The sequence below is a fragment of the Daldinia decipiens genome (assembly GCF_022478715.1).
Source record: "Daldinia decipiens strain CBS 113046 unplaced genomic scaffold F4813scaffold_9, whole genome shotgun sequence".
Taxonomy (NCBI): domain Eukaryota; kingdom Fungi; phylum Ascomycota; class Sordariomycetes; order Xylariales; family Hypoxylaceae; genus Daldinia; species Daldinia decipiens.
The window spans coordinates 800,236-815,518 of record NW_026054552.1 but is presented as its reverse complement, the minus strand read 5'-3'; the positions used below and the strand labels follow the sequence as shown (position 1 = coordinate 815,518).

At 48.0% G+C, this 15,283-nt stretch overlaps 4 protein-coding genes across 4 annotated transcripts; 1 reads left to right on the top strand and 3 right to left on the bottom strand.

Annotated features, from left to right (window-relative positions):
• Window positions 1–1,514, bottom strand: F4813DRAFT_379840 (uncharacterized protein; the record flags this gene model as incomplete). The annotated part of the gene is made up of 2 exons (XM_049245502.1): window positions 1–1,090; window positions 1,261–1,514. The coding sequence occupies 2 exons, from the start codon at window positions 1,512–1,514 to the stop codon at window positions 1–3; spliced, it is 1,344 nt and encodes a 447-aa protein (XP_049101598.1).
• A 6,412-nt stretch (window positions 1,515–7,926) lies between these two features.
• On the bottom strand, window positions 7,927–11,356 carry F4813DRAFT_338774 (uncharacterized protein). The gene is made up of 3 exons (XM_049241226.1): window positions 11,291–11,356; window positions 11,113–11,227; window positions 7,927–11,010 (listed from the first exon to the last, which is right to left on the bottom strand). The coding sequence occupies exon 3, from the start codon at window positions 10,618–10,620 to the stop codon at window positions 8,041–8,043; it is 2,580 nt and encodes an 859-aa protein (XP_049101597.1). The 5' UTR covers window positions 10,621–11,010; window positions 11,113–11,227; window positions 11,291–11,356; the 3' UTR covers window positions 7,927–8,040.
• A 1,054-nt stretch (window positions 11,357–12,410) lies between these two features.
• Window positions 12,411–14,048, bottom strand: F4813DRAFT_338737 (putative glutathione S-transferase). Its single transcript, XM_049241225.1, has 2 exons — window positions 13,540–14,048; window positions 12,411–13,484 (listed from the first exon to the last, which is right to left on the bottom strand). The coding sequence occupies exons 1-2, from the start codon at window positions 13,575–13,577 to the stop codon at window positions 12,725–12,727; spliced, it is 798 nt and encodes a 265-aa protein (XP_049101596.1). The 5' UTR covers window positions 13,578–14,048; the 3' UTR covers window positions 12,411–12,724.
• A 55-nt stretch (window positions 14,049–14,103) lies between these two features.
• On the top strand, window positions 14,104–15,179 carry F4813DRAFT_353545 (NADH:ubiquinone oxidoreductase 6.6kD subunit). The gene is made up of 4 exons (XM_049242664.1): window positions 14,104–14,435; window positions 14,513–14,548; window positions 14,603–14,718; window positions 14,806–15,179. The coding sequence occupies exons 1-4, from the start codon at window positions 14,414–14,416 to the stop codon at window positions 14,857–14,859; spliced, it is 228 nt and encodes a 75-aa protein (XP_049101595.1). The 5' UTR covers window positions 14,104–14,413; the 3' UTR covers window positions 14,860–15,179.
• The last annotated feature ends 104 nt before the right edge of the window (window positions 15,180–15,283 follow it).

Genomic DNA, 15,283 nt, shown 5'->3' with positions numbered 1-15,283 from the left:
TCACGAGTGAAACAAATCCCAGGCCCTCTCGCACAGCTTCAAAAACTCCTCACGCTTCTGTCGCTGCGTCTCGGGGCTGTCCCGGCCGGCTCCAAAGGGGCCTCTCCGAGTAGGTGCAGGCCCGTGGCCGAGCGGGGGGCTGCTGCCTTCCTCGTATTCGGCGCGGGTTCTTCGCCTGCTCGTACTTCGACCCGTATCTAAGGGGTTAAGTCCATTTCTGGGTGATGGGGGTGTCGGGGGTTGATGTCCGGTATAGTGGACAAGCTTGGGTAGCAGCTCTGGTCGGCCGCCGGCTAGTTCATGTTGTACTTCCTCGGCCGACTTGTATTCTCGACCCCGGCCTGACATGGGAGGCTGCGAAGGACCTGGCGGTGGGTGGCCAGGTGATGCTAATGGTCCGTGGCTCGAACCAGGGTAGAAAGCTCGCGAACTTGACTCTGCGTGTGAAGGAAGCCCTTGGCCACCGAATACATCGGAGATTGGAGGCAACCGATTCGTTGTTTGGTTCGCAGGTACGTGATGAATGTGAGACGTACTGGACAAATTCGAGGGCTGATTAGCGAGATGTCTCGTTAAAGGCTGCGGGTTATGGCGCCCGGTAAAAGTTTGACCCAATGGCGCAGATTGGATCATTCGCTCGTGGGCGAACTGCTCATGTGATGGTGCTACAATACTTAACCCCGGAGGGGCTTTATTTCGTCGAGACATCCCTGGGGTTTTTGCGGCGAATTGGCTAACAGGATCCTTCTCCTTGCCATTATCGGGACCATCACCCTTTGCCGATTGCTGTTGTAGTCTAGCTTCGATAATACGGCGTTGTTGTTCTCTAACATTCATGCTCTGTTGTAGGTGTTCCTTCATTACAGGATCTTGAGTGACGAAGCCGGGTGATAGGCATGCAATACCCACTTCCTGGATACCGAGTCCTTCCCTCCCTAGCGCCGGACGTGCCGTGGCGGCGCCCGACCCGGTGAGACTCTTGGAGAGATCCAGCCTTCTTGGGCGATGACGACCGGCCGGTATATCGGGAGACCCTGGCTCTTTCTTTACAAAGATTTTAGGTCCAGCAGCGCTCGACACATTTCGTGTACTACAGCGAAGGCGAGGGTTAGCGACAGGATTATTCCAAGCATACGATAACGGAGGAGTGGTTCTCTTTTTCTAGGGGCTAGGTATTTTTGTGACGGATTGAAGGATCTGTCCAGGCCAAAAAGGGAGAAGGGCGAAAAAAGAAGGTGAAAAAAAAATTGAGTTACTTACGCGCTCGGGGGAGAAGACTTTACCGCGGTCTGGGCAGCGGCTCTAGGGGGACTTCGGCTGGTAGGACGTTGCGTTGCAGAAGCAAGAGCATTCGTGTTCGGAATGCCCGAAACTACAGCCGAAGTACGTGGGACGGAAGGTGAAGCCGGCGCTGCAGCAATTCCTGTCAGAGTCGAGGAAGTACCTGCAGCGCTGGTGGCAGGCGCCAACTCAGCATAAGCCGGTCTATCGTGGGGAGCCGGGGAAGGGGCCATAGCAATCGCTGCGCTCATGGTGTACAAATGGCTTTAAGCTTTTTTCTTGATATGGTAATTCCAGGTACGGTGATGTTAGCTCGAAATTGAGTTTTTTCTTGCTTTGGATGCTGCTGCTGATCCTCTCCTATTTTTATTCCCGGCTGAAATGGCTGATGCGCCACGCGGGAGTTAGCAGCAGGGAAGTGAAATGGGCGGAAAGTCTTGAAAGCGTTGCAACGATGGTACAGACAAGACGCTCCAGATGTCAGCGAAATTGATTGATGAAAGGATGAGGCGCACTTTGAGCCCCCCTTCACGCCTGCGCTTAACTTTGCAGGCTTAAGTTGCAGGAATATGGATGTTGGGCCCCGATTATTGTGCGAATGGTTGCAGCCAATGATTATCAGGTCCTTCTACTCAATCTGCCCGACTCCGTATTGGTACGTGTCCAAACGCGCCAATGATCGGGTCGCTCGATCGATTTAACCTATTAGTTCCTCTGATGAACTGCCTTAGCTTGCCAATCACGAATGATACGGAGGGCGAGTAGGCAGCACGTCAGCTCCGAGTAAGCAACCAGTACTGTATCGCACTGTAATATTTCGGGCCTTGAGCCGGACGGATCAACTCTAGTTTGATGTCGAAGCTCGAGAATGCAACCGGCTGGAGTAAAGTCCGCGGGACGGGATAAGATCCGGTGGAGCTAGGTGTTCGGATGTGATCGAAGTTCGATTATCGGTTCGAGGGATGCCCCTGAGGATCGGATCCGATATGCGGCCTCCCCTCCTTTGTCTCTCTTCGGACTTGCTGCTCTACGAATTGTCTCTCGACTGGATACGCCCTTTTCTTTTCAAGGTCGGTATAAGTTTAAATGAATGCTAACTCGCCTATCCACCTTCTCGATACTACCACACCGGATGAGAGATGTAGGCGACGCTTAAATTATGTTGCGCTTTGCGTTGGGCTCGTCACACAAGTGGACGAGTCGCTCGTGGAGGGATGTCTGCCGGTCGATGAATCGGCGTATTACTATGGTAGTGGTAGAGACAGATACCAAAATGTGGCTGGAATTGGAGAATCGGAAATTCGAACGAAACAGTACGAAACTCGATTAGATAGGGATTGATGTATATACGGTTGCAGCGAACTTTTCTTCCCCCAAGAGAAAATAAAGAAGAAAGAGAGAGAGAGAGAGAGAGAGAGAGAGAAAAGGTACTACAACGAGGAAAGATGCAGCGAAAGAGACTCGACGAAAGACGAGTGCGGAAGGTATGGGATTAAGGTATAAGGTATAAAGTATAAGGTTAGGATAGGTAAATGGAGTCGAAGGGAGGAAAAGGTAAGAAAGGTTCTCGAGGCGGAAAGAGGGGCAGGCTGATGGGCCGACCTCCCATGTTATTAGCGGTTTCCTTTAGGGACGAAGACTGCTTCCTGCCGTACTGTACAAAACATGTACAAAACAAATGTACTTGCTCTATTAGGTACGCTGAGTCGCTAGCGTGCTTTAGCTGCGCTACAGGTACAGCACAGGCCCAGACGCGGCCTTGACGCTAGTGTGCCAGGTAAGGCACTAGAGATTCAAAAAGCCCCCGGGAATGGCGACTTATGAAAGGGGAGGCGGAATATGTTAGGAATGACACAGTTATGTGTGAGAGAAGTGTGGGTTCGAACGAAGATGGACCTGGGGGAGCCTGGGTTTGCCTGACAAGCCTAGCAAGCCTGGCAAGCCTGGCAAACGTGGGACTTTGAATCCCTGTCGTGAAGAAAAATTTAGAGAAGCGAAGAAGTTCAATTGGTTCCCGATTTGATCGTTGAAGCACGGCCGATGGCCCTTCACTTGGGGTTTACAAGTATTTCTACGTATGTCATCTTTTCCCTTTTCCCTTTTTCACTCTATTTTTTATTTTTTATTTTTCATTTATTATTTTTTTAGTTATTTCCTTTTATTTCCTACCTAACTACCTAATGTATATGGTAGTTACCGTCACGAATACTTCATGCTTGTCTATGTACTTACATACAAGTACAAGCTAAGGCTAGAAACAGTGCACACAAATACATATACAGATAACTATGGCTAATACGACGCATATGGTGAAACATAACCAAAGTTGGGACTATTCAATTTTCTTTCCCTAACCCACACGAACTCGCCACACGTCAGTCAATCAATATTTGCCAGACTGTCGGAAGAGCTCGATTCAGACGGCTTGTGGGTACACATACCTCGTAAACGGTGAAGAAAGCAGCAGCTCTGTGGGACTTGTTTCCGTTCTGGACGGACTTGTCTTCTTGTCAGGCAGGTTTGGTGGCGTGTGGGTTGAGCCAAGGAATGGAGCCCCCGTCGCTCTGCCTCCGTAGACTGTTTTACATTGATGCTTAGCAACCCGCCTAATCCAGTCTCCATTATGATTGGATCCCGCGAGATTGATCAAATTCGGGAACTGGAATTCCAGCGCTCGACCTATCTACCTAAGCCCCGTCAGAAAAACGAGAACGAACAAGTTGGTGATCTACAACTAAGACTAGTTACATATAAACTAGGTAGGTATCGACTATCGAAATGTCAGATGCTAGATCGCCCTTCGGCTCGAACGGTTCGGTTTTATCATTCGTCCAATGGCGTGGCACAGGTCGCCGAAGTGAAAAGAAAGAAAAGAAAAAAAAAAAAAAAAAAAAAAGTAGAAAAGGGTTGGTTGATCAGGATGTGACTGTGTCTATCAATCCCCTTCCATCCATTTACCATGTGTCAATTACGATTTGTTGCCGCATGATCCACTCCGTCGCACACGAACGCAACGTCGATTTTCAGGTGAATTCAGGTGAAGCTACTCTAGACATGGGTCTTTGTGTTGGTTGGGGCGTTATACCTTTTTGGCTCGGACAAGGATTACATCGGCCGCAAACTTATTCGGTTTTCTTGCTCACGCCTAGGTTAGTTACTATGTAGGTATGGTATGGTATGTATGTACATAGTAGTCACGCCTGGTAGGTAGATCGGACGAAGATTGCCTCTACTTTTACTTGACCCGAATAGGACACCGTCCCGTTGGAAACTCTTCTCCTGCCTTAGCGTTGCAACCTGCATAGGTAAAGTACACTACAGTATAGTAGAGTACAATACAATATGTACAATACAATATGTACAATACATTGTCCGTCCCATCAGCTTCCCTTAAATGTCCAAATTCCAGAAAGAGTAACCTCCCTCATCAATACCTAGGTTGGGTAGGTATGTATCGAGAATGCATGCAAGTAAGTTGCCCTTAGCGGTAATAACATCCAGATCTACCATGCCTGTAAAAATTTCCGTATGTTTCAGTCCAGTCTCTGACGCAGAGGAACAGTTGAGCAGCTGACAGCTAAGGGAACAGACTGCGGGATTGCGGCCTAGGGTGCCGTGTGCTCGGCACCTTAGATCCCTACGGCGGTGGCCCGTGAACATCCATTATCGACTAGGTAGTCAACTTTTTTTTGTCTAATCGTGTAATAAGTCTTTCCAATATAGCAGATCGCCGTCATGGATATCGATGCAGAACAGCTCTCGTATTGACAAGCGTACGGAATCTATGTACATAGCAGATCCCCGTACACGTATGAGGGGTGGAGGGGTCTGTCTGAAATCCCCTGCTGATCGGTTTGTGAATCGTGATTTATTAGGTATCCAGTGCGATGCAATAAGGCGGAAAGTCCCCTGTCTACATACGAGCAGTTCCCCGTCCGCGAGTTTGCCAATCCGATCAACAACATCATCGTCATTGTAAGCACAACCCGAGCTTAGGCGCCTATTATACATACATAGGTACCTAGCTGTCATCTATATAGTATGTAGATTTAGATAGCACTATGTAGATGACAACGTGATGAAATGATGAGAAGCAAACTCTTACATAAACTGTGTGGAATTTATGAAAGGAATGAATTGCCGGTGGGCGATGAGCGATGAGCGATGGGCGCTGCGCACAACATGACTTCAGGTGTGTAAGCGCCTTAAAAAGTTGAAACGCAAACCCTTGGCTCGTGTCCAATACAATGCTTATGAACATCATATTATACATCCTCCTTCGTTCCGTCGAAGCTACATTACGAAAGTCGTTGTCTCAGATTCTTGTCGATTTGAGAGGTGAGATCTTATCACTTAGATGCTATTGGCACCAGGTAGCAATGCAGTATATATATCATGTATATCATGTATATCATGTATGATGTACATTACACCCCCTTCATACGTTATATCATACACTACGCATTCCTTTCCTCATCAAGACGCGTTGGTAAAATGTTTGTGGCATTGCTGAGCTTCGCGCGTGTATGTATAAAGATATTCGTGGGGGCGGTAAAGCATCCCGCATTTCTTCGAAATATATAGAAATGCCAATACCGGACTTGCCAGTACATACTATATACATACTATACTATGATTATATTTTAAGCAACATAGCCATAGCGCTGTCGGTGGTCTGCTCTATCGGGTATAGGTCCGATGCAATTTGCCGCGCGGCAATGTGAGACCTCAAAACAAGTATCACGTACCTTATATATACTATACTAACCAACTTACATATATCCAACATCTACCTATCTATCTTCCATTTATATAAACCAGCCCCGGAGCTCGTGTTGACATGTCAAGAAATAACCACTGCCATCATCACGAGGATGTCGTCATGAGCAACGAAGGAAGGATAAATCCACGTCTCAAGTAGCACTGCGCCTACGAGTTCTCTAACAGCGTCTCGAGGCGCAAATAGGCGCTACATGCCCTTCCCCCCTCCCCCCTCATCCACACAGCCACGACACATACCACAGGATGATGCTCGTCGGTTAAATTAAATTAATGGATAGGTAGGTAGGTCGGTATGTATGTATTGAGAAATATCAGACGGGTCCACTCGCGCTCCTTTCCGCGCTGCTCTTCTAGAAAGACCAAAGTAGCGGATCCTCCTCAGCTGAAGGAGCCGTGGGCGAGGCGAGGATATCTACCCGTCATCCACCGTGCATATATACATACCTACATGTACATACTAGGTATACGTGAAATCTCCGAGGGGTGTAGGGTAGATACATATATGGAAGTGTGTGACGTTTTTATCCTCCTCCTCCTCCTCCTCCTCCTCCTCCTTAGCGGTCCCCAAATCCATGCACAATACCTAGTCCTCCGCGGCGGGAGTCCAAACATGTTTTCTCCTCGCATCTCCCAGTTCTCCAGTGCCGAAGGCTGAAACGGAACGCAAATCCTAATTGATGTCATGGCGGGAGAGGTAGGAGGGAGGGTCGATGTGAAACCACGGCAGCGCCACGAGGCTGCTGTGTAATATGTTTATTTATGCCGCAGCGGATATATGGTCTCGATGTCGGGAAGGCCCACCACGGATTCCCTCTGACTCAAGCTTACTAAGTCCAGCAGACGAAAGAGAGGCCATCTTGGTGCTATATGTCCGTCTACTATGCTCTATATCCAAGACTCGGATTCATCTGGCTCGGATCCAACCCGAGCGCGAATGAATAGGAGTACCCCCCGGCCCCTTTTCCTACCAACCAGCCGTTCCACAAACATCGTCCCCGAGTATCACCTCGTCTTCAGCAATACGCTATTGATAAAGGCTCCCAATAGCCAAATATATGTCTTAGCTATATCTCCACGTGGTACCTCGTACCTCAACGACTGCAGATATGCAGACGCAGTAGCCCGCCGAGCCAATTCGTTCATGCTCGGCACCAGGGACCCGGGAAGCGTCGACGGATACGAGCTCGTGCGACGTGGGCAGAAAACAGAGATCCCTTCCCGTTCCAACTGACTAGTACCCGACGGTAAGTATGCCATGTACCTTAGGTACCTAATGTAGAGAACCTGGGCTAGACGGGTAAATACATGACAGCTTAGATAGATGCCTGGTTTCGAGCGCCTGCGGAGTTATACCTTGTCGCTCGAGAAGCAGCCAGCCGAAATATACCTCTATATAACGCGGGTAGTATATGAAAAGTAAATGATGAGTTATATAACTAGAGATGAATAAATAAATAAATACAACTCGGTGCTCACCCGATGCCAGATCACGTAGCACCGTGGCACCCCCATATCGTGGGAAACGCGAGTTCGCGAGCAGGAGTAATATGTCTGTACGAGATTTCCTCTTGTATGACCAAGACAGGTAGGTAGAGGTAGGAAAGAAGGTAGTTTAGTTACACATAATCCACCCCAGCCCAGCTCTCTAAGTCGAAGCTCACCATACCGTAGAAGAAGATAAACCAAAATAGAGTTGCTACTGACGAAGCTACAGTATAATGCTATGCAAATGCCACAGGCCCCATCCATAGTTAAGACAATATCAATACCCTAGAACCCCAACCCGTAGCAGGGAAGAAATAAATAATAAAAAAGACCTATCGCTGATGAGGACCTATATCCAATGCGCCCATGATGCCTTTCTTATTCGGTTGCCCGTATGTCTGTCTTTCTCGGCAATCTAAACCGTTCTAATAAAACCCGGGCTGTACTTTGTTATTCTATCATAACCCCCCGATCGCGCGGCTGCGAAAAAGGTTAAATTTCAGGACCCCCGAGTCCGATGCCCTTCCGGCGACCCCTTATCACTGCTAGTAAAGCCTTTCCGACGGCATCCATATCACCCAACATGGTAATATGCCCTCTGTCAGTACTAACTTGACCGTCACGTACGAGCTCATACCCATCAGGGAGCATGGCCTCGCGGGCAAGCACGACGCCGTCGCCGCTGCGGAAAACTAAGTCGTCGTACGCATCCGCGCACGCAATTGCTTCGCGTGACGTAACGCTCGCCGCCCACACAGTTGGTACATCCTTGCCGTAGATAACTGCCAACGGTGGGTACGCGTTGGCTTGCGTGTGCTCCGGCCGGTGCTGGGTCTCAGCCCGGAATCGCTTGATCTCGGCAAGCGTCCGGGTTAGGTACGCGAGGTTGCGGCTGCGTGTCCCGGCGTCGTTATCTATGCTTTTCTGCTGTTGTTGATAGGCCGTGCTCGAATCTCCATGCAGCGTTCCCATTTGCGGTGCCAGAGTCCTATCGTTAGATACCTCGACTTTCCGTACCGCTTCGGCCACTAGATTGCGTGTTGGCGACCGGGATTCGCTAGCCGCACTATTTCCCCGGCTCCTTAATGGTGTCGGTAGTCTCTCGGAGAGCTCTCTCAGGGAGCTGAGTGCGCCGGAACGAGACTTATAGGAGGGCAAAGACGGCTCTATACACGGACTCAAGCTGTATTTTATCCATTGTTGCGGGTCGTAGAAATCGACTGGATACTGTTCGCCAGTATACTTATTTATGAAGCAGAAGCCGTCTTCCGGTAGGAAAACAAAACTCGTCCTTAACGAAAAGTTAACTTGCGCCGTCAAGACCTTCTCGTTAAAGAGCACAGCATCACCATTGCGGATCGGTCCTAATATGTTGATACATCGTTGCGGAGTCCCTGCGTAAATTACCCCCGAGAATAAATCAGGCCGTTGGTTTACGGCGTGGCGAGTAATAAGTCCTCCAAGACTGTGTGCAATGACCAGTGCCCCTTTGCCTTCGGGGAGGCCAGAGCCCTGATTTGAGGGTAGCTGTTCGAGAAAGGCGATCAATTTGCGCGAAAGTAGATGAGGACTTAAACGCCAGTCCCAGCCGTAATCCCATACCCTTAGTTTTCCCGACCTAGTATTTTCGCATTCTCTCAATCTCTTGAACAAGCGCTTCGAGATATCGACCGGTCCTATGTTTTTAAGCATACCAGAGGCGTATATCGTCTCTTCCATTCTTTCCTCATCCTCGGGATCCAGACCAACTTCCAAGTTAACTTTTCGAATGTTCAGCCCAACCTTTACGGGTACCCAAACCTGACGGTTAGTTTTGGTAGACCTCAAGATAGACCCACGGTATCCACCCATGATGACAATATCGCCGGTTAACAATTCTAAAGCACGATCCAGATCCGACAGATTTGTATCGCTGTTATTTGATGGGCCATTATCGAAGAATGTAGAGGTACGTGGGGTACCTGATAAAGACGAGTCCGACTGGTTGAACCCCAGTGTTGAATTTCTCTTGAGCGGAGCTGGAATGATACTTGGAAACTGAGGTAGTTTGAATGTAGGCACATCCAAGCTATCCGTAATAGCTTTGAGCCTGCTGTTTTTCTGTTCTCTAATATCATTCCATCTATCGTCGTCACCGAAGGACGACATCCTAGATAGTGAATGGTAGAGTATGGATTCATCAGAAGTTGACCGCCGCATTGTCCGTGGCCGGGTTGGCGGTCGAGACGATGTAGAGCCTTCAGCATTGCGGATGGGTAGAGCTATAAGCGATTGGTTATTTTCCGGCGGGGCTATGTTCCTGGAGGTTAGGACAGGCGTTTCCGCGAATATGAGCCGTCCTGCCCTTGGTGCACTGTCATTGGAAGCAATAGTCTTTTTTGCATCTAGCCCTACGTTCTTCGTTGAAGATGGTCCCGAAAAGAATGACGGTAGGGAAATGGATGGCATAGACATGGATGGCATAGACGGCATAGACGGCATAGACGGCAAAGCCTCCCGTATCCTCTTCAGCGCATCTGCTCCCCCGGACAAAGAACGGCGATGGCCATTATTCTGACCAAATACGGCAGATAGAGCTGGTCTCGAACCAGGCTCGTTCTGCACAACCATCTGCTTTGGCCCCGACTGCCATGGCGATGGAAATTTGTACGTAGGTGAATGACTCGAAGGAAGTTGACCTAGGGAAAGACCTCTAGTTTGGCGCGTTTGCGCCCTTGTACCGGCGGTTTGGTAAGCCGTCCTAGTCGAACCCATTGCTAATGGATGCAGACTATCCGGCTCCGAAGTGATAGGTCCCTCGATAACACTGAACAGACCTCTTCCTGGCACCCTCTCCAAGGCTGCCACCTTCTCTGCTGCAGGAGTCTTCGGCAAGGTGAGCCTTGTGGCTGCAGGACTTAAGGCTGGCTGTATGATGGATTGAGCATCGTCTTGATCGATATACAGAGACTCCTCATCTACTACACCGTCAGACGACGGCGATACCTCTCCGTCGGAGACTATCAAGCTAGGCGGCTCCAGTATATCCTGGAGGAGCGAGGCCCGAGATTGGGGTTCAGGTGTGCTCGCCATACTGGCTGATTAAGTACCTTTCCCTAGGTAGGTATCATTGATGGGTTGGACTTCATGAGAAGTATAATTGAATTATCAATTATCATTATCCACCTGGATGCTGATGATGGAAACCTGTCGAGGGTGCATTTGAGAAGCAGCTATAATCCACAGGACAAGTAATGTCGCATTCCCGGAAGTACCGGAGAGGCAATTACTTAACACTCGCAAACGAAAATGAATTATTTTAAGTAGTCGAGCTTGTGACTCGGGAGCCAGCAACGGAGAGCAATCCACACTAGACGGGGGCAAAGCGGGTTGTCATATGTGATGCAATCACGCTATTGGAAGGTTCACATATACATACATACCTCGGAAGTATGTACCTAATGTTCGTCGGGCTTTAAAAACCTTTGTAAGCTTTTGTTAGAATAGGGCAATATCTTAAAATACATTAAGGTAGGTAGGTAGGTAGGGTCGGTAGGGTCGGGCAGCACAGAACAATGGGCTAACCTAGAATTGAGCGGCTTCCACGGTACATTTATATGTAGCGAACTAAAAAATGATTTTAAAATCTGGGGATCGAAAAGGACGGATCCAATGAACTTGGATATTAATACTTAAGTATCTGCACTATATATGTTAACTCTGCACTAACATCAATGGATCTTAGCGGAAAGCATCTACATACATCCTACCTGCCTTCTGTTATCATATTACATATTTACCTAAGTTAGGTATGTACCTATTATATTCTAGCAGTCAGTAGCCTGGTAACACAACGCAGCCACGTACCACAGGCATGAACTCCTCCATGACACGTACCTGTTTGCACGTAATTTCCCATCGTAGACATTGTTTCCGCCCGAATTAGCCCCTCTCCTCTAATTTCAGCCCCCGCCTCCCCCCCCCAGCTAACCGGGCGTAGCTGCACTGCAATCCATCAAAGGAATCGACGGGTTCGGCATGAGGTTTCAATAGGCATCCATTCAGGAGAAATAATCAAGGTACGATGCTATCTGATTGGGGGCGGTGAGTAAGCTTATGAACAAGTATGACAGGCTGGCTAGCTAACGAGAACGAGAAGGCTGGCCTCAATGTTGTTGAGAGGGATGCAATGCAACTATACATTTTGATATGCACATATCTTATTATTATTATTATGGAGAGACAGGCGGTTGAGCCTCGGACACAGCCGCCGGGAACCGGATCGGCACCCTTGGTTGAACAGTTTATTGGCTGCTCGGTGCACTGCTGACGAAATCAAATCCATCAAATCCATCTTAATTGTTAGTTATCAGTTTGACATAGGCGTGGGGCGCCCAAGTTATTTTTGTGTAGACTTATAGCTCCAATCAATTACTATCTAAACCACATTTTCCCTTTTCACCCACCTTACACGCCTCTGGAGTACCTAAATAAGAGATGGTCTCGACACACATCGGTACTATGTATAATCAGGTGCCCTACTCATCACATCAGGACCGAGACCGCATCCTAAGAGGGTCTCAATTATTTTTTAGCGAGGCGGTCTTTATTGCCGTATGCAGTGGGGCACTTATATGAGATGCTGGAACTTCCATCGCTACTCTCTATGTAACGATACCAAACTCACATGTGAGAAAGCCTTGCCGTTGGGCGTTGTCCAATCTGGAAATTGATAAGGGTAATTAGGTACGTAATAAGTCCAAGAAATTGATAAGGGGTATTAGAAGGCGACGTGCCATCTAGATTTACCTTAGGTATATTTGATAAAGTCGAATATGATCGTCTAGCTTTGCCTTCGATAAATCATAACTCATATATTATATTTATACCTAGGTATATACAATCACTAATTCCTCCAACTATAATGCTCATATCTAAGACAGTCTCCTACTCGATAGTACGTCTCATATCCATAGCTTTTTGTTTCCATGCCGTGTTCAGTTTAAGACACTAATCAAGCCGGGCCTAGGGTAGGTCAAGGCTTAAACCAGCGTAACGGCTGCAGCAAGTTTTTCAGTCGTCCCCATCCCGCATCAATTTGGTACCTATGTAGGCATAATTCGCGTTGCATGTACTCGGTATTCGTGATGATCTCGCATGAAGATGAGTGATACCGCATAATCAGGAGTTTTCAATTTCACATCTTGGGTGTGAACATGATGCCCAGGCTCGAATCAATCTCCTTAACCTTCTGGACCGACTTCCCGTATCCGGGATGTGCCTCGAGCCTATCGATGTACGCGAACACCTTAGGAAACAACGCCTTAGGACCGCCGCTTTCCCACGTTCCAAAAGTCTCAAACTTATCCTTAGCTGCGATTAACGCGAAGCTGATAAGCACGTCCGCAGATGTGAGTTCCGGGCCGCACAAGTAGTCGCCTCCCGAAGTCGCTAGCTGCTGTTCCAGGAATCCCAGCTGCGACTTCGCGTTCGGGAACACGAGGCGGCTGAAGATCTGGTTGGCAACCATGGAGGTGATAGGGCGGATGAAGAAGGGGATATTGGACCCCTTGAGCGCTCCCAGGACCATCGCCATTATAAGCATCGGCATCAGAGAACCCTCGACGTAATGGAGCAGATACTGCCACCGCAGCCACTGTTCGGTCTCGCCGCCGACCTTGCCGTCCTGGCCGTCCTTCCAGCGCTTAGGCATCATGGTGGTGCCTTGGCTGAAATGCTCGCTCAGGTATTGAGTGATGAACCCGCTCTCGGCTAGAACGATAGGTTCTTCCGAGCCTGCAGGTGTGATAGAGATCACGGGCGACTTTCCCAACGGATGAATTTTCTTCAACTCCGGAGGGGCGAGCATGTTTACTCGACGAAATGTTTCAAGCTCATAAGGCACCTTGAGCTCCTCAAGAAGCCAAAGGATGTTTTGAGCGCGAGACTGCTCTAGCCTATTTAATTGTAAGGGACAACTCACGATGCGATGAGACTAATGGAGGGACTTACCAGTAAAGCTTGATTTTGGGCTGCTCTTCGGTGGCCATGGTGGACAGCACGTAGATGATTGTGAGTTGTTAGAATATGAGAGTGATTTAGGTAGTGATACCTGAGCTGGTATAGAAAAAGGTGCTCTAAGACTGTTTTGTATGCTTGAAAGAAGAAAGGTAATGTCCCTTGAGGGCGCTGTCTGGGTCTTGTTGAATTTTATACCTAGACTAGGTTAAGTTCTATGTAAGTCGAGCCTGGATTCAAATAGTAAACAAGACTATAATTTAGTCTTAATTAAAAGCTGCAAAATCCTAGCTTCATTACTCATCATACGACAAAAGAGGATTTGTAGAACCACGGCCAAAAGGTGCCGAGGTATAATTATTTTGCACTAAAAGCATAGGTTGCAGGCTACATCATAGACTACCTCTTAGGTAAACCTGAAGTAAGCAGTGTAAGTAACACTACGATTGGAATTAATAAGTATTATAGTTACACGAGGCCATCATGGGAAGACCTAATCCTCAGTATTTCGTCGTTATCAAGACTAAATTAAATATTAGACATAACATATAATGAATATATTGTGTAAGCTTATTTCTTCATGGCTGCGGGTTCGTAACACAGCTACGTCAGTTGTATGGGGCGGGTCTTGGTACCGTAGCTTTCTGGATTACTTAATTGGAACCTTACCTAAGGTAGCTTAAGCTTTGTTACGCCACAATAAGGCTGAAGATCAAAGGCCCCCACGTTACTTACAAGCCTCAAACCATCCGAGACGTCCAGAGCGAATTGAAGCTACAATCAATCTCGAGATACATGCAGATCTGTTGAAAACAACCACCTAAACACCCATCTATCTAGTGCACGGCAACCGCCTACCTCTGTCAAGATGGCTGGCGTAGAGCACTACCGTACGTACATACAACTTCGAGAGCTCAACTGGCTTTCCGTCCGCGGCAATAAGCAAGGAAGCTAACATTCATGTCAGGCATGTCGATGGACCCGGCTATCCAGAAGCTGGGGAGTACGTCTACCCGTCCCTCCTCCTAAGGCAAGCCATGGCTGATATGATCCGCAGGCATGACCACGAACCGCCACACGTTCTTCCGATGGACTCCGCGAACCGCCCGCATCACTTTTATGTACGCCGTCGTCGTGCCGGCCATCTTCGGCGTTGTCGCATACGCCACCGACGTGAGTACTCTACTCCATCTGCCTAGCTAGAATTGCTACGGAAATATATGTAGACGCGGGGATTGCTGACAAGGCTCCGACGTGTAGGGAAAGTACGATTTTCGAGCAAAGAGGAAGGGAGACTTGGTCAGAGAGTTTTAAGAAAAGAACCGGCGTGGGAGAAGCTTGGACAACTGTATATGAGGCTAAGCGAAGCTACCGCAATTGAACGAGGACTTTGACCAATGATCACTTCTCAATGCTTCTACTTTTCAAGAGTATCATGTTGAAGTTTATCTTGAAAGTGAATATCAAGAGGGCTCCAGCGCCTAACGTTATGGCATAGTCTTCAAGTGAAGCTCTGGGTTGTAATAGATATGATAATAGATATGATATGCGAACGACAACTCTTAATGCCCGCTACTCGTCCTCTTCTGCATATTTCATTCAGATGTCTCTCCAAAATATATTATAATCATCAATAAGAGCGTCCCTTCTCTTCTGTTGGATGTATCATGATATTGAAAAATAATAGTTTCCATACCTAATATAAGGTAATCGATCCCTTCGGCTAGCATAGTTAGAT